At 40.0% G+C, this 18,895-nt stretch overlaps 2 protein-coding genes across 5 annotated transcripts in view; one reads left to right on the top strand and one right to left on the bottom strand.

Annotated features, from left to right (window-relative positions):
- LOC149802739 (solute carrier family 15 member 4-like) overlaps window positions 1-14,532 on the top strand; it is a 56,223-nt gene extending 41,691 nt beyond the window's left edge. For all 4 annotated transcript variants that reach the window (XM_089952146.1, XM_089952145.1, XM_089952147.1 and 1 more), the window contains 2 exons: window positions 12,627-12,758; window positions 13,204-14,532. In XM_089952146.1, the coding sequence (XP_089808272.1) occupies window positions 12,627-12,758; window positions 13,204-13,391 (320 nt within the window). In that variant the 3' untranslated portion in view covers window positions 13,392-14,532. The remainder of the gene's footprint in view (window positions 1-12,626; window positions 12,759-13,203) is intronic.
- Window positions 14,533-16,086: 1,554 nt separating this feature from the next.
- LOC149802737 (uncharacterized) overlaps window positions 16,087-18,895 on the bottom strand; it is a 55,427-nt gene continuing 52,618 nt past the window's right edge. The window contains exon 11 of the mRNA XM_089952144.1: window positions 16,087-16,539. Within this exon, the coding sequence (XP_089808270.1) occupies window positions 16,286-16,539 (254 nt within the window). The 3' untranslated portion in view covers window positions 16,087-16,285. The remainder of the gene's footprint in view (window positions 16,540-18,895) is intronic.

Genomic DNA, 18,895 nt, shown 5'->3' with positions numbered 1-18,895 from the left:
GTATGTCATCCAACAGATTCCGTGGAAGGAACTCAATGACCATATTCAAACCGTGGATCATTACCATCGATTATTACAAGAACTTTATCCATTCAATTTGGGACGACAAGTGGTGTGTGTCTTAGTGACTTGTTTTCTGGGATTTCGTTTACCAGCCGATTCTTTGTGGACTCTTTACGATCAGTACTTACCACCTCCATGGCCTTAAATGGTCACGAAAAACTCCTTTTGCTCAAAGCCTTGCGGTTTCATCTGGATACTTCTCGACCTCAACAGGAAAAAAAGATTCGTCAACTTTTAGCTACCCAAGACGTGTATGACGATGTGTGTGTAGCTTGTGACTTACACCCTCATTGGACAGATGTTCGTGACTGGAAAAAGGGGGGTTTTGAGGCTTGGACCCAAGAAGTGGCCCAGTATGCACAAGAGTTGTTCAAGGAAAAAAGTTACTTTTCAACCTGTGTTAGTGACGGTGCCAGAAGAACCCGTCACCGAGAACAACCACTCGCTTCAGGACAGGACTGTCATGGACATTCCTGAAAGGTCATTCCGGGAGGACACTTGTGTGACAATACCTCATGTAGAGACTGTAAGAACATTACACACTGTCCCTAGGACATCTTGGTTACCCAAAACATGTTGTACAGACACTTGTTTATATTCCACTTTGATCGCTTTGCTGTGTTTTATATTCCTGTACATCACTATTTGGGTTGTATGTATTTTTGTCTTTCGTGTTCATATTTGAAACATTCAATAAACGTGTTCTGAAAAAAGTATATAAACTCTTGTCTTGTTTGTTTTTCGTGTCACAAGTGACATTTCTCACACCATGGCAACCTCTGCTGTCTCTGCTCCCTCTTCCTCTACTGTCAAAGTCATCGACGAACACTTAGATCGTGCCAGTTGGGAGGCTTTGTATCTTCGCCATCCCTTTAACATGCTCATTGCTGGACCTAGCGGTTCAGGCAAAACCGAATTCGTCAAACGTTTGATCGAACATAAACATCATTTGATCGATCGGCCACCTCAACGGATCGTGTGGTGTTACAAAGAGTGGCAATCGGCGTACAGCCTTTTGCGAGAAAGTCAAGGCGATTGCATCGTGTTTGTGGAAGGCATTCCTAAAGAAGACGACGGCATCGTCTCTGACTCCCGTCAAACCCATTTGGTCATTTTCGACGACATGTTAGGAGAAGACGAAGAAGAAATTAAATTGTGGTTCACGCGCAAAGGGCATCACCGTAATGCCAGTGTCGTTTACATCACCCAAAATTTGTTTCAACAAAGTAAAGCCCATCGCACCATCAGTCTCAATGTACATTACGTGGTCTTGTTTAAAAGCCCTCGAGATAAATCGCAAGTGCAAGTCTTAGCCAAACAGTTAGGAACGCCTTGGCTGACTCAGGCGTACGACGATGCCACTCAAACGCCACACGCCTATTTACTCGTCGATTTGAAACCTACCACTCCCGAGGATTTGCGATTTCGTACCCACTTGTTTCACCACTGGTGCCAAGACGGAGGGCCTGTCCTGTACTCGTCTCCGTCCTCGACTTCATTTCACTCCCCATCAAAAAATCTATAAAAACCTCAGACCCTTTTTCGTCTGTCTCACACTCAGTGCGAACATGACGTCCATGCAGTCGCATCTTCCCGTCAAATTGATTCGTGCCTTGTATGGCATCAGTCGAGAAAAAGATCCACAAACACGAGCTCGTGTCTTAGAAGCTAGTCTCAAAGAAGTCTTACGATGGTTTACGGTGACGGCACGTCAATTACTCCAAGGAATCATTCAGATTCCTCATCAAACCCAACGCTTTTTCGATCGAAACAAAGTCGCTTTGGTCCAACTGGCCGATCCCCGCATCGACACTCAAACCAAAAAACAAATCATTTTGAAACCTGGAGGGAGCGGTACTCTAGGCGGGGTCATCATTCGCTCACTCTTAAGATGGGATCCTAATGCCCCCAAAGTTATCCCTAAGACAAAAGTTCAACGAAGCCCCAAGAAGAAAAAGACCAGGTCCCCAAAGAGAAGAACTTCTCCAGTGGCGGGACCCTCCTCTTACCAGACACCACCCCGAAAAAAGAAAAGAAGCCCCCAGAAAAAGAAACAGAGAAAAAGTCCTCAGAAAAAGAAAAGTCCACAGAAGAAAACTAGTCGCAAGAGAGGCACTGCGGCCAGGACGCAGCCTTACACTCGCAAACCACGACCTGCCACAGCGGTGACTGTGTCTCCGACAGCCTCACGTTTATCCACTTCTCCGTTGATGTCACCAGGAACTGAAGAGTACTTGGAGACGTTAATCACACCAAGAACTTCTCCGTTGATGACCCCCAAAAGAACTTCCCCAGTGGCAGGACCTTCCAATTTAGTGGCAGTGGCTGCTGCTCACAAAGTACCTTCTCCCAAAATCAAAGTCCAAGAAAGATCGGGCATGTTACAAAGTTTACTGGATTTGTCCAAGCAAGAACTGGCTCGATTTAGTCCGTTACGTACCCCTGCACGACGTGTCATGCCTGTCATGAAGTTGATACGCCGTAAAGACAATCAGTGGCGACGCGTTCCAGTATAAAAAAGGCCTGTGACCAAGTAGGGTATCAGTGTTCTTTTGGTGCTCCTAAAGACTCAAAGATGTCACCCTCCAGAAAACCCCAAGGAAAGAAAAGGAAAGGACTGCCACCACGTTTAGCCAAACATGGGGACCTGTTATCTGTCCTGTCCAAAGCTTCTCCACCCCTACGAAAAAAACTCATTCAAACGGCCTCCAAAGAGGTCATCGATACCGTGTGCGAATGTTGTTTGAACGTTTTGAAAGGCACGATCCCTTTGTCCAAACACCAGAAACAATGCTTAGGCAAACATCGTCACGTTCTTCGCCAAATGGTTCAAAAGAAAATTCCCATTCGTCAAAAAAAGAAGATGTTGGTTCAACGTGGAGGCATTTTGCCTCTCTTGTTAGGCCCCATACTGAAAGGAGTCTTGGGAACCATGTTGGGAGGACTGATGGGAGCAAGATAAAAAGGCCTTCGAAAGTCCCAAGATCTCAGAATCGACCCCTGACAACCCCATGGAAGGACGAAAACTAGCTTTAGTGCCTTACAAACGATGGATGGAATACCATCGGTGGCAAGAACAACGCACCCCGCATTTACCTCCCAATCCCAATTTGAGCGAGATGTCCCAGTTACAACACGAATTGCAGTCCTTGATGGATCGCCAAGATTTGTCCGAAACAGAAAAATCGCAAAAGTACGGTCAACTCTTGCAACGAATGCAACTCTTTCACCAGAAAGCTTTAGACGAAACAGCTCTACCCACTCTGAAAGATTTTAAGACCTTGATGAAAAGTCCAGCACCATCACCAGTACCAGTACCACCAGTACCCGTGACCAAGACAGAAAAAGGAAAAGAAGAAGAAGAAGAAGGGTTTCAAACTCCACCAGAAAAAGTACGCAAGTTAACAACACCACCTACCTCCAGAATTGGATGGATTAAAAAGATGATGGCCACCCCTTCTTCCTCACAAGAGAAAAAGAAAGTGAAGACAGAAGTGAAGACAGAAGTGAAACAAGAACCGATATCCCCTGCTCAGACATCCTCCTCCTCTTCGACACCTATTGCTGGCCGCACACGCAAAGCATTACAATCCAAGAAAATACCCCAAGAGAAAAAGAGTAGCCTCTTCCAAGAGTGGGTGCCTTATTAAGGCACCAATCAACACAAAAAATGGAAAAAGTCTTAGCTAGCATTTACTACGATCCCTCGCATCCTGCAGGTTACGCAGGAGTTCAAAAATTGTATCGTGCTGCCAAAACGCGACTGAAAAGTCTCCGTTTACCTCAAGTACAACGATGGTTACAAGAACAAGCTACCTACACTTTACACAAACCCATTCGACGCAAGTTTGCCAGAAGTCGCACCCGAGTGGAAGGCATCGATCATCAATGGCAAGCCGATTTAGCCGATGTCTCTCATTTGGCCAGCTACAATCGCGGCTACAAATATTTGTTTTGTGTCATCGACGTCTTTTCCAAATTTGCCTGGGTCGTGCCTTTGACTTCCAAATCGAGCAGCGAGTTAGTGCGAGCCCTGCAACGGGTGTTGAAACAAAGCGGTCGTCGCCCTCTTCGATGGCAAACGGACAAAGGCACCGAATTTCTGAACCAAGCTTTCCAAAAAGAATTAAAGAAACGTGACATTCATTTTTTTACCACCGAGAATCCCGAAACCAAAGCCAGCATCGTGGAACGTTTTCAACGTACTTTGAAAGAACGCATGTGGAAATATTTTACGCATCACCACACTCTGAAGTACATCGACATCTTACCGCACCTGGTGCAAGCGTACAACCAATCTTACCATCGAAGCATCGGACGTGCCCCGCAGGACGTGACTCCCGACAACGAAGTGCTGGTGTTCGAGCGTCTGTTTGGTACGTCCCCGACGAGGGCTGTCCCCAAGAAAAGTGGAGAGTTGACCGTAGGAGATTGGGTGCGCATTGGCAAAACCAAACGCACTTTCGACAAAGGTTACTTACCTAACTGGACCACCGAATTGTTTCGCGTCACTGGACGAGTGCATGGCCGTCATCCTGCCGTCTATAAATTGGAAGACATGAACGGAGAAGTACTCAAAGGAACGTTTTATTTGCCCGAGTTACAACGTGTCACCAAAAAAGAAGACGACGTGTACGACATCGAAAGCATTCTCGAGCGCAGAACCCGTAAAGTGGGTAAACGACGTGTCAAAGAAGTCAAAGTACGTTGGAAAGGATATCCACCCAGTTTCGATTCTTGGATCGACGCTTCGCAAGTCATCGACTATAAAAAGAAGAAGTGACCATCATGCCCTTTCACTCAGCAGACGCAGCTACGTCGACCACTCCTTCTTCCCCTAGTTCTTCTGTGCAAGATTTACAAAAACAACCCTTGTGGGTGTGGTGTGGAGAACGTGTGCCTAAAACGCAAATCGTCTTTTTCTGCCAAATCTTCGTGGTGTATTGTGTCATCGGGGCAGCCATTGCCAATTTGAGTTTGCAACAAGGAGACAAACAATTGTGGACCATTTTATTGAGCAGTTGCATCGGTTACCTGCTTCCCAATCCCTCCCTGAAATTCTCCTCGAACGGGAACGTTGTGTCCAGTGCCAGTGTCAGTCACCAGTCCAACCACAACCAGAACCCCATTTTGGGCGGAGACACGCCTCTGACGTCCAGTAATATCCCCTCGGACAGCCACAGAACTCTGGAATTATGAGTCACCAAAACCAATTTTACTTAACCTTACCCAGTGACAGTTCCATGGAGGTGTTTCCCCACAACACGTTGTGCTGTTACACGGCCAAATTACCTCAGGCCATCCCCTTAGATCACGAAGCCCATTGGGAAGTGGCTTTAGTAGAAATGATTCACCCGACCCAAGTCCTCAATGTCCTTCCCAATCAAAATTTTTTTACGGTGGAAGTTCATGACAAGCAATCGCAACAGGAGTTGGATAAGAGAGTTACCATATCTGACATTAAAACCTATAATGAGAAAACTCAAAAGTTGACCTACCACTTGTCCATTCTCCCAGGCTATTATTTCAGTGGTCAACATTTGGTCAACACCATAGCTACCAAGTTTAATGGCGTGTTTGGGAAAGCTTTTGACATTGTCAAGAACAAAAGTGTCACCATGGAGTACCACAAAGTAGCTCGTCGCTTCCTAATAAAATTTGAACGGGCTAAAATCCTGTCCATTTTATTTTGTCCTGAATTGTATGACATGTTGGGCGGAGACATGAACATGAGAATGACCATACTCAAGAACAACGAATTACCCAGCGTTTACGACAACGAGTCTTTTAGCAAGTTATTTCGTACCCCGGTAGAACTGAACCAAGGACTGAATTTGATGTTCGTGTACTCCGATGTGGTGGAGTACAACGTGGTGGGACACACCTCCGTGCCGTTACTGCATGTCATTCCTTTCAAAGTGGATTCTGCCACGAACGCTGACGAGGAAGGTGGAAACACTTACCACGTTCACCGCGAATTTGTCCATCCTCACTATTTGCCGGTCAGCAAGTCGTATTTGGACACGGTCAACATTACTATAAAAGGAGATTTGGGACAAAATATTCCATTCACCAAAGGAAAAGTCACGGTGAAACTCCATTTTCGAAAACGGTTCTCTCACGATTCGTAAGTAAGTCATGTATCCAGTGTACCGAGGGGTTGCTCGACAGCGAGGACACGGTTTAGGAGACATGTTAAAATCGGCCTTTTGTTCGGTGGCCCCAGTGTTGAAACCGATGGTGACACGCGGATTGCACGCCTTGAAAGATGCGGCACTGACGCAAGGCAAAGAATTTCTCCAAAATGTCATCATCGACAAACAAAACCCTAAAGAAGCCTTCATGAGGGCAGGCAAAAATGTCTTGCTGCAAACGGGTAAAGACATTTTAGGTCGACGAGACACACCTATAAATGCCCTGCACGCTACCGAGTCAGGCATTCAACAAGGACAAGGCAGAAAGAGACGACGAAGAAAACACCCTTTCACCAGACTTCAAGCGAGAAAGGCCAAGAAAAGAAGAACCGTTCGAGACTTAGACGTTTTCGATTATTGAGAAAGAACAGAACAAAATGATGCACCGAGAGTCTTGCGCTTGTTCCAAAACGGAACTGGATCTGTTTACCATGCCCCCCACCATGATGACGATGCAAGAATCCCAGTGGGTGGAATTTCACCCAGTCTCCTCATTGACCGATTCCGCTCCCATCGAGTTTGAAATCAAAGGACAGCCCGAAGATTACATCGATCTGAATAGCAGTTATTTGTACTTAAAAGTCAAAGTTCTAGATAAGGATGATGGTGGAATAGATGACACTGAGAATATAGCTCCCGTCAACAATTTCATGCATTCCTTGTTCAGCTCAGTGGACTTGTACTTGAATAACAAACTGGTCAGCAGCAGCATGGATACTTACCCTTACCGTGCCTACCTGGAAAATCTCTTGACGTACGGAATAGATGCCAAGGATACTCATCTCAATGCCTGTGTGCTGTGGGAACCTGACGAAGCGGGCAAGTTCGACCTTGTAGATGGAACCAATAGCGGCTTTGAGCAAAGAGAAAACAAAATCTTAGACAAGAGGAGTTTAGAACTGATGGATCGTTTGCATTTGGACATGTGGTTGCAAGAGAAGTATTTGCTGAACGGGGTCAATGTCCGCCTCAGACTGAATCGCAGCAGTACCGCTTTCCATTTGTTGGCTGATGCTACTAAGGCTCCTAAAAGCAAAATCGAAGAGGCCAAACTCTACGTACGACGCGTGGAAGTGTTACCCAAAGTAGGTAACGACATCAGTCAAACGTTGAGCAGAACAACCGCCAAGTATCCCATACGACGTGTGGAAGTGAAAACGTTCACCATTCCCGCTAACCATCATTCCATGATCGAAGATCATCTGTTTCAAGGACAGTTACCCAAACGTTTAATCCTTGGCATGGTCGAGAATTCAACCTTCAACGGACACTTCGCTAAAAATCCTTTCAACTTTCAGCACTTCAACGTGAAGAAAATCGAAGTCAGTCGCGATGGCAAGACCTTGTGTACCAGACCTTTCGAACCCGACTTTGCCAAGAACAATTACTTGAGATCGTACTTGTCCTTGTACGAAGCCACGGGCCAGTTAGGAACCAACACCAGTCACGGCATTACGTACGACGATTATGCAGGAGGCTATGCTTTGTGGGCTTTCGATTTCACTCCAGACCAGGGCAGCGACGAGGGACATTTCCACCCTATAAAATCAGGCCAGATTCGTGTGGAACTTCAGTTTGCAAAGCCACTGGACGATACAGTGAACGTCATCCTGTATGCAGAATTTGATAATACCATAGAAATCAACAGTTTGAGAGAAGTCATCCTAGATTACTAGAAACCATGGAAGACTGTTATCTCTCTTTACCTAGTGGAGAAACTTTGGACATGGAATGTAAGGAGACCGTAGAAAAAGAAGAAGAAGTGATCATGATGAAATCGAGATGGCCAGAACAAGAAGCCCATTTAGTCTCCTGTTTTGCCAAACACTTGGTCGACAAAATGACGGAATTGATCAAGAAAAATTGCTATGGATGTCAAAACGATCATCCCAGTCAAATTCAACACGATAAATGCCTAATGTTGAGTCAAGAAGAAAAATTGGACGAGTATCTGGACGAAGCTTGGAGTCTCATCTCGAACAAAGACGTGTTGCACCAGTGGTATAAAGACTTGCGTGAACATTCTTGTCCACCATTAACCACTCAAGAGATCCATCGTATCGAAGCTCTCCTGAATCAGAGTGAGGAAACAGAACGAATAACCGTTTATTCGTCAGACATTTTCAAGCAAAAAGTCAGGATCGAATTGACGACTTATTATTACCTGTGAAGAAGAAAAAAACCACACAAATGGATACCTGGGAACTTTATTACCTTTTGAACCACAGTTCGTATACGGCTTCTTGGAATCCTGTCGTCTGTGCTAAAGATGAACTCCCTCATCGCAAACCTAAAGACCATCAAGCTTACGTGATCAACACGGACGAAAGTCATCTCCCAGGAACCCACTGGGTAGCCGTCTACTTTCCTCAAGAAGGATGTGTGGAATATTTCGATTCGTACGGATTGCCCCCTTTGGAAGACGATATCATCGACTTTATGAGAAGAAATGCTCAAACCACCCGATTCAATAATGTGAAATTACAAGGCACAGATTCCTTGGTGTGTGGACAGTACTGTGTGTATTTTCCGCATCATCGCAGCCTGGGCTATTCCTTAGAATATTTAGTGACTCATTTTGATCCTCGTTCTTCTGCTAGAAACGATGTGAAAGTAGATCGATGGTTTTGTGACCATTATGCTTATCTTTTATCTCAAGCTAGGAAACGTAGTGTCCATCAATGGCCTAATGATTTCCAACAGTGGAAATCACAATTTCATTCACAACGTTGTCAGCCCTGTTTAAAGTAGAATGTCTTTTGAGAAAAAATGTTTGTGATTTGAAAAAAATTGTTTGATGTTATAGTGTTGGATTATTGTTAAAAAATGTTAGAGTTGTTGTTTAGTGTTAAGTGATTTTTGAATAAAAAATGTTGTGTTTTGAAAAAAATGTCTTTGTCTTTTGTTTAGCTAGAAGAATGTTGGATTGATGCTCTTTGATTTCTTACTATCCCTCTCATGACACTCACTAAACGTTGCGGCTCGAAAACCGTGTGGGGATGTTTTCCTTCACGTCCGCGCTTTGACTTTAAGAACCGGGGTTGTTTCCAGTCTAACCATCCATTGTCGACTCATCCTCCTACGAAGATGTGCTCCAAACTAGCTAAGCTCAACGAAGCCTACGTGAATTTGCATAGGGTCAGACACAGTCTGATACCGAAGCCAGAAGAAATAGAGAATGTGAGAATGTTAAAAATCACTGAAGACCTGCTAGAAGAGCTCTTCAGAGAAGAAAGGAACAGGGAAAAAGAAGAATGGACAGAGAAGTACAGACTTCAGAGACAGCAGCAACAGCAGCAACAACAGCAGCAGCAACCTGAAGCTGACAGAGGTTTTGTCGATTGTCGTATCGACACTAAAGAGTTCTTCTTCTCTTTTCGAAGAAGCAGACCTATTGCCAGAAAGTCTATCCTCAGAGGACATCGCATTCTTAGAAACTAAAAAAGAATGCCATAGCAAACAAAAAAACAGCCCTTTTCAGGGCTACCCAATACTCTAGAAAAGAAATAACGATCAATTTGCCAATGTGTGTAGGTAGAGTAGTGTGAATATAAACACTAACTCTTTATTAATAGTGGAAGTGTATGTGTTTGTGTGTTTGTGTGTTTGTAAGTGATAAAGTAGGTTGGTGTGGATAGTAGATTAAAATGATGTTTGGTTTTTTTGGGGCTGTTTGAGGTGTATATTTGGGGTTAGATTGGATTGCCTTGTGTATGTGGATAGTCTATTGAAGTGATTTATAAAAAATTTTAAATAGTAATGGGTAGCATAAAAAGTGAGTGAGTGTTTCTTTTAGGTCCGCGCGTTGTTGTTTTTTTTTTTTTTGGTCATGATCTAGGTAAGATGAATTTTATGTTATTAGGGGGATGTTTTCCTTCACGTCCGCGCTTTCAGTTGAAACTTGTTCGGCAGTCCAGCTACCCTTGTTGATTGATCAACACCAAAAAATGAACACGAGACTTGAGAAACTGTTGGAGCTTCATGTGCATCTGGAATATGCCAGGCGCATATTAAATGAACTGGCCGCGGAAGCCATTGTCGAGGAGGGAACGATAAGAGAGGAGGAAAGAAGAAACAAAGAAGAGGAGGAGAGAAGATATAAAGAAGAAGAAGAAAGAAGATATAAAGAGGAAAGAAGAAACAAAGAAGAGGAGGAGGAAAAGGAGAGAAGAAATTTCAAAATCCCAGAGAGCGAAAATTGGGATTCTGAAGCGACATATCCTGCCTCTGCTCTCTCCCCCCAAAAGGTAAAAAGTAACTGGGGGATAAGATGTGTATGTGGCGCCAGGCCTGGAAGGTGCCACCATTAACCAGGTGTCCATGAAGTTCCAAACAAAACAGCCCTTTTCAGGGCTACCCAATACTCTAGAAAAGAAATAACGATCCATTTGCCAATGTGTGTAAGTAGAGTAGTGTGAAAATAAACACTAACTCTTTTTTTAAAAAATGTGAGGGTATGTGTTTGTGTGATTGTGTGTTTGTGTTTGTAAGTGATAAAGTAGGTTGGTGTGGATAGTAGATTATGGGTTTCTTAGAGTATGTGAAGAGTATAGTTGGGGTTATATTATATGAAATGAAAAAGTAGGGGGATGTTTTCCTTCACGTCCGCGCGTTGTTGGGTCATGATCTAGGTAAGATCAATTTTATGTTTTTTTAGGGGGATGTTTTCCATCACGTCCGCACTTTCAGTATAAAACTAACAGTGTTGGCCATTGGAGCTCATTCTACGGAATAAGCAAACAAGAAGATGCCAGCAGCTTCAGCTTTATACAACGATCTTATGGGAAGTTGGTATTGGATGGTAGATGGATTGAGTGTAGCAGAAAGGGTTGAACAGGAATGGAGGTATGAAGTGACAAAAGACTTCGTCACAAGACAAGTAAAGAGCCTGCACTTAGCCGTAAGCATCGTGAAAGAAATGATAGAGGATGAGAAGAGAATCAGAGGTTGAATTAACCCACCGTATGTCAAAGTGGGTAAGTTAAAAGAAGCAATAGATCATGTGACAAGTGCAAGGTGCTTTTTAGAAGACGTTGTAGAATGGACAGATTGGTGTTTCGCAAAGTGGGGGTTAGAAAAACTTAAGAAAGCTGAAGAACTAATGAGGAATGTGCTGACCAAAGAGGTCAAGAAGATCAAAGAAAAGTGGTCCAATGAAAGAAAAGACGAAGAAAATAGAAGAAAAAAGGATGAATTCGAAAAACTGAACACAAACTGGATGAAAATCCAAGAGAAGTTCCGGGCCATGGGCCACCCGGACTGGCTGCCGGAAACAGAAAAGAAGAAGAAGAAAGGAATGATGGACAAATTAAGAAGATGTTGGAAAAAGTTAAGAAGATAAAAGAAGAAGAAGAAGAAAAACCCAAAGGCCCTTTTCAGGGCCAGCCATATATCTCGAAAAGAGATAGCCTTTCCATTGCCTACCCTTTTTTAAAAAATTTTTTAAAAAAAAAATCCCATGTTAAATTCCCTTTGTACGTAAAGTGACCCACGATTTATTCCCATGTTAAATTCCCCTTGTACGTAGAGTGTCCCACGATTTATTCCCATGTTAAATTCCCTTGTACGTAGATTGTCCCACGATTTATTCCCATGTTAAATTCCCTTGTACGTAGAGTGTCCCACGATTTTTCGCCATGTTAAATTTCCATTGTACGTAGAGTGTCCCAAGGGGTTCTGTAATGCTAATTCCCATTGTACGTAGGGTGTCCCCCTTCACTACTCACGATGAACACATGGTAATGTACCTTTGATAGGCAGGGCAGATTGATATGATGTTCAGAGATCATTCACTTATTTGGTAATTAAAATAAATTGTAATTATAATTATTTTGTATCAAGCACCAATTTTTGCAATTTGTAATAAGGCAGTGTCAATTTATATGATGAGGATATTATCCTTGCACAAGGTGTACTTCCCATTTGTTAGTCTCAATTAACCAGGCTAGAGCTTTATTCCGAAAGAACAACACCGTTGTAAAGGTTTTATGCATCTGATTAGTTTCCAAAACGTATGATATAGTCTAATTTTTGCATAATGAATGAATGAATTAATTAATTTATTAATTAATCAATTAATGACAGCTACACTGTGTCTGTAACATCCAGACTGACAGACCTTTACCAGACTCTCTCGTAGCGTAGATCTCTTAATGTCACACGACGATCTGGTTGTAGGAAATACTCGAATTTTAACCACTGATAGCAGAAGAGACAGATTGGATAGTTGATTCTGGGTATTCCCAGATGTTCACAGATACAACTGTCCACTTATGACTTCTTTATCTTCTCTTCTATTTGTTCTTCTTTTATTTGTTAATAATAATAGCAATAGTTGCAGTCGTATTATTATTATTATTATTATTATAGGGCTTGAATTTGCCTACACCCAGGTCGCAGATTATATGCAAGGATTGATAACAGGTCTGTTTTTAGCGACGGTCGGTTTAGGCTCCTTTTACTCGTTGATCCTTACAGCCAGCGTTCATAGTGCGCAGCCAGGTAATTATCAAGTCCTCAACCATAAAGTAGATACGTTCCTCAGATGTATTTCTTTTAAAAAGTTTATGTAATCTGGTTTGTTGTAACGGTGTCTGTTTTTAACGTATTCTCAATAATTTCGTACTCGAGGTGTAGATGAATGTTTGTCCCACCTTATTCTTTTCTTTCTTTCTTCTTTCTCCTGCTCATATTGCTTCAGCTCATCAGCAACTAACACTTAACGTTTTTAACAATTACGTTGTTACTTCTGCTCAAAATGACTACATAATCTCTTAATATACCTACCAGAGTTGAATTTTGTGCATATACAAAGATTCGTATCAGACATAATCTTCAAGATGGTCATCCTCGTCATTATTATTATTATTATTATTATTATTATTTTAAATTATTATTATTATTATTATTATTATTATTATTATTATTATTATTATTATTATTTCAGACTGGTACCCAACTGACCCTCGCGAGAACGGTCGAATGGAAAATCTTTTTTTTCTTATTGCTGGAATAACATTCTTCTTTTTGGGGATATTCGTACTTGTGACTCGGTTTGGTTATACCCCTACACAAAAAGAATCTCAGACCCAAATTAATGACCCACATAATAGTAGCAGAACTGAAAATGCTTAGCAAATAGCAGCTTGAAGGAAAACAAAGACTCGCCTACATTTTGAAAAACAGTATTGTCCAAGTGAAGGGAGGTGCAAAATTTATTTTTTTGAAATTGAGTTCTGTTCATTTTTATGTGTTTAAGACACTGTACACCGAACACAAACACCTCTGTAAGATACTACATGTGACTTATTGTGTCTGTTTATTTCTATATAAGTTTTGTCTGTCTATTTTCAGACAAGTTTTCCATTGTCCTTAAAAAAAATAGTTTTCACTGCGGAAACAAATAAAGACATGCATGATTGTGGTTCCGGTGTACAAAAATCATGCCAAAATATTTTGTTGTTTAAAGGAAAATTCTTGCAGTAATCGTCTAAATCAGCTCTTGGTTAATCCAATTGCAACTTAAAGTGTATACTTTTTTATGGATCAAATGAGTTTAGCAAGAGCAAATTATAAATTGTTTCTGAAATACATAAGAGAAATTTAATATTTTGAACCTTTTAATTTTCTCTACATTTTCAGTAAGTTTATAATATAGACTAGAATATTTCAGCTGCTATATATGTATTTACGAAAATGTGCACTTGTTCACAATTTACTTTCAGTTTCTACCTTACCATATCGAGGATTAACTCACTAACATTACCATTCTAACTTATCACATCGAGGACTAACTCACTAACATTCCTATTCTGAAGCACCTTTCTCTTCTGTATAATTTGCTTTCACTATTATTGTCTTAGATTCATGCCCTACCAGTGCAATGTTTCAAGCTCGTAACTGTATTTAGATTTGAATTTTGTAATTTTTGTGGTTTGTAATTTTTGTGGTTTGTAATTTTTGTCCTTGCCAATGATCTCTTCTCGTCCTTTAATTATCTCGTAATCCATGTCATTCATCTTTATTTCCATTTTTTAAATTTAATTTTTTTGTGTTGCTTTTTTAAGAATTAGTATTACTTTCTTAAAATGTTATTACTTCTTATTATTATTATTATTGTTATTATTTTCATGATTTGTTTAGTATTCTTTTGTATATGTTTGCTTTGTTCAATTTGTGATATATATTTGTGTAATTTATTTTGTAGGGGTAAGGTTTCACTATAATGTTGCAAGAGATTACATGTTACATAGGCCGATTAAACATTTTGAACCTGGCCATAGTTTATTTGACAATAATTTATATGTATTATTTTCAAATTTTTGTCGTAAAAAGGATATATAGCAGATCCACAGTGTAGTGACGCTCCGGTGGCCAAAGTGCTTAGAGCGTCCGCCTCTGACGAAGAAGGTCACGGGCTCGAATCCCGGACGAGTCTTACCAAAGACATAAGCATTGTACTAACAGATGCCTCTCTTGGCGCTCAGCACTAAGAGGTTAGTGTTCGGACCGGTTGGCCTGGTGTCTGTATAATGTGACTGGGCGAGACATGATTCCATATTTCTGCGGCTTGATGCCCTGCAGCACTTGACGTCACAATGAACTTCCACACTGACTAAAATTGTTAAAATTCAAATACGTTAAAATTCACACACACACACACACACACACACACACGCTTAATGACATAAACTTTCTAATTTTCTACTATTTGAGTGATTATTTAAATCATACACATGTACATCTCACATGCACATTTCATACCGCGTGCCCTAAATACACAGCATTGCACGGAAGTAAAATTACTTAACTCTCGTTATGTGAGGTTGCTGAAAATCATATGATATCAAGTAACATTCTTTTATTTAAACTCTTCAGAATGTTGTAGATAATGCACGATTTTGCTGTGTTCATACATTTGTTGGAGCAGGAGGAAATAATTTGATTCCGATAATGCAATGCCCTATCCAAGTGCTCCTGCAAACATTTGCACACAGTAAACCGTATAGTATGGTATGCTGCTAAATACGCTTAATATGTGCGAAAACAATACAAAACTGTTCAGTTTTGTTTTGTTTCAAACACAAGAAAAACCGATGTTTGAATAGAGCTGACGTCACGAAAATGCACAACAACAAATGATGAAAGACACACAAAAATTCTCCCGCTTCTTTCTGTTTGTACTGATGTAAATCCACAAGACAACCTTAAAACTGTTATAAATAGTAAAAGTTGCAAAAGTTTATTTCTTAGCAATAGTAACTTACATTATAATCATAGGTATATTGTCTTCGTGGCAAATACATTTTTTTCAGATATCCGTGAGATTATGTGCTTCCCTTTTTAAACACTTATCGGAAATACGTAAAACCTTGTCGTTTTGCTGGCAGAAATCTATGATACAATTAATATATATGATTACGGTGAATTTACAATTTTCTGTGTCAGTTATTATGAAAGTTTCAAGTAAATTCATAATTGTAGCTCTAAAACATACCAAGATAAAGAAGTATTAATTGGCATGACCAAATTATAATATTCAGTTTTCACAGTTCTCTTTTGTAAGAATTATTAAATGAGATCCGGCGTGCAAATTAGTAAAGTCATCAATATTTAACTGTGAAATAGTTTTATGCTCTTGAGCTAAAATCATTCATAAAATAAAATTGTAAAACCAAGTAATTTACATCTAAAACTAGGTTTGTTCAAGTGTGCAAGAGTTTATATGATCTTTTATATCTATTCAACTAACTTTATCTGCCAACATTGGCGACTGTTGTCCCTACATATTTCATCTAGGCTGTGTAAACAGAAAACAGTTTATGAAACATAATCTAAATGTTCACTTTATTCAGTGACAAGTCCTTCTCTTTACTGTTTATGTTGACAAGGACAGCATTTTCTACTTTCCGGGCTATGTATCTATAGAATAGGTTTCTCGTGGTCTCTGTTAGGTACAATTACTATTACATCAATATACATTCAATGGATGCTGCATTGTCAATGTTTTATTGTCTTCCCCTCAAGAATTACAGTTTGGTATTTTCTTTTGTTTCTAATGTCTCCATAGCACCAATATTGTCATAGCCATGCATAGCATCTTGATCCTCATGTTCCATTTTCTCATTCGTTACCTCTGGAGTCATCTCCACCAGTTCAGGGGTTTTGTGTGTGTACCATCTTGCTATCAACATGAATACCAGTAAATTCAAGATCATCAGACCCGCGATGAGAAATAGTAAATACTCCATGTGTCCGTCATTTGGTTCTTTAGGAAACCAGTCTGAAATGATAATGATGCATACATAGTCTGTGAAATTCCCATTACATAGGATATCTCAAATGTTACAAAGTATATCTCACATTCTATATCGTAGGATATATCAAATATTACAAAGTATATCTTGCATTCTATATCATAGGATATCTCAAATATTGCAATGTATATATTGCATTCTATATCATAGGATATCTCAAATATTACAATGTATATCTCACATTCTATGTCCTAGGATATCTAAAAAAGAAATGTATAAGCAACATTCGTCAATAGAGCAACCTTTAGTGGCATTTGCTATTTTAGTTTCGATGTGATTGTGCTCTCTTTATTCTCGAATACTTGGCGTCATATTTGCATACACAGATGTTGTTTTCTCTGTAAGATCCGGATTCGGTGATATAATTAGTACATTTAGTGTATTTAGTAAAAATCTCCTCTATTGTATCATAACAAACGTTTCTTGCATAGTTCCAACATTTATCAATCCATTATATTTAGGATCATGGAAATCTAGAACGAACAGGAATACTTCCAAATGACGTTGATAAATAGATACCTCGATTACTTTCGATGACGAATGCCCGAATAGGTTACTGTAGTAAAATTTTATATTTGTGTAAACCAATTTAAAAACTGATTCTGCATGAAAACTATTCCGTTGCTTCTGTAGTGAACCTGGCAAAGTGTAACGATGACATGCTTTGTTTGTAAACCGCAACAAGTTTTAATGGGAATAAAAACAACCTTTGCTAGTTTAAATCAATAAACATTATACTCAACTTGGCTTTTGCAAACCTTAGAATTATTAGCTTTCGTTGATCACAAATTAAGGTTCTCTCGGAGATGCCTTTATGCCTTTAGACAACTGTAATAGTAATATATACGACTTTTCTGAGCAACATACCAAAAGACGAGATGAATGGTGAATAATTTGCTTACACGAATATATCACCGCCTCTCCTGCATCCTATCTCGTTATCAGGACTGAGAGGAGTCCACTGTCAAAAACAAGCACGTAACTCTTCTAACAACAGCGTGAGTAAAATGTCTGGACAATATGCACATGTTCTGATTATGAGCACCATAGTTACTAAGTTTCACAGCAATCCACTAAAACATACACATGTCTCATACTCTTCATCTAGCTGTAAGTCAAAATTAACAAAACCTCTTACAAAAAACACGTGAACAAAAATGTTCTCAGTATCTTTAGATGATGAGCATGATATATGCCAAGTTTCACATCCATCTTTTAGAACCGTATCACAAGTTGAATTCACAAGATTAAGTCCTGTACGGTAAATAGATGTAAGGTTCATAACTCTAGCAAAGATACCAGAGTGAAGTGATTTGCCAATATGTACATCTAAAAATGACGATCATACCATGTACAAAGTTCGATGGTGTTTCACTGAAAATTACGATACAAGTTTTGTTTACAAGATTCTGTCATATGACTATATCAGCATCAAAGTCAAAAGGGTCAACACTTAAAGAAAACTTGCAGGATTACAGCGATATGTTGATATCAACATTTTCCCCAAGTTTCACGTAAATCCACTGAAATGTGTGGGACTTGCTGCATTCAGAAGATTCCAAGATTCTATAATATTTTGTTCAGCAAGGGTAATAACTCTTTTCAAAATAGAGGGAACACAGTGATGGCTTTATTCATAGCTATTTTTCATAGAAATCCATCACAAAAGTGGAACACGTTGAGCTAAAGAGGTTATATGATGCATTGCAATAAGTTACAAGACAAATACCTAAAACCAACAAGCGATTTGTTGATATGCCCATTTTCCTATGATTACCTTAATTTTTACCGTGTTTCATGACATTCCTTGAAAACATGCGGGACTTGTGGCGCTAATGAAATTGTGTCGCATGCTGCGTTAAGCTACGAGACAGAGTGACAATAACTCCTACAAACATTGCAGTTGCAAACTGATTAGATGATATGCACATCTTCAGACGATGACTATAACGTTTATCAAGTTTCATAGCGGTTCACCTAAATGTTGCACTACTGAGACTGTGTGCCGTCTGCTTGGATATACAATCACTATTCTGTTATACTGAATCCTTGCATGGATTTACAAGATTAACAAAGCCTAACAGAAAAGCCAGTCGTGTAAAAGTAAATCAATCATACAACCATCAGTAGCACTGCAATATCAATTTTTAAAAATATATACGCACCTGTTAAGCCAATCCGATTTCAGATTGGTGTATCCGTAAAAAGAAATTCAATGACGTACCATGAATATATTAAACATATTTACCATTCTGTCGAGAATGAGATAACTTTGATGATTTTATTTATTTTGTTTGAAGTATTTGTGAGAAGAATTCCACC

The sequence above is a fragment of the Sinohyriopsis cumingii genome, chromosome 3 (assembly GCF_028554795.1).
Source record: "Sinohyriopsis cumingii isolate HCF-2022 chromosome 3, ASM2855479v2, whole genome shotgun sequence".
Taxonomy (NCBI): Eukaryota; Metazoa; Mollusca; class Bivalvia; order Unionida; family Unionidae; genus Sinohyriopsis; species Sinohyriopsis cumingii.
The sequence above is the reverse complement of the archived record's forward strand: the minus strand, read 5'-3'. Positions and strand labels throughout refer to the sequence as shown.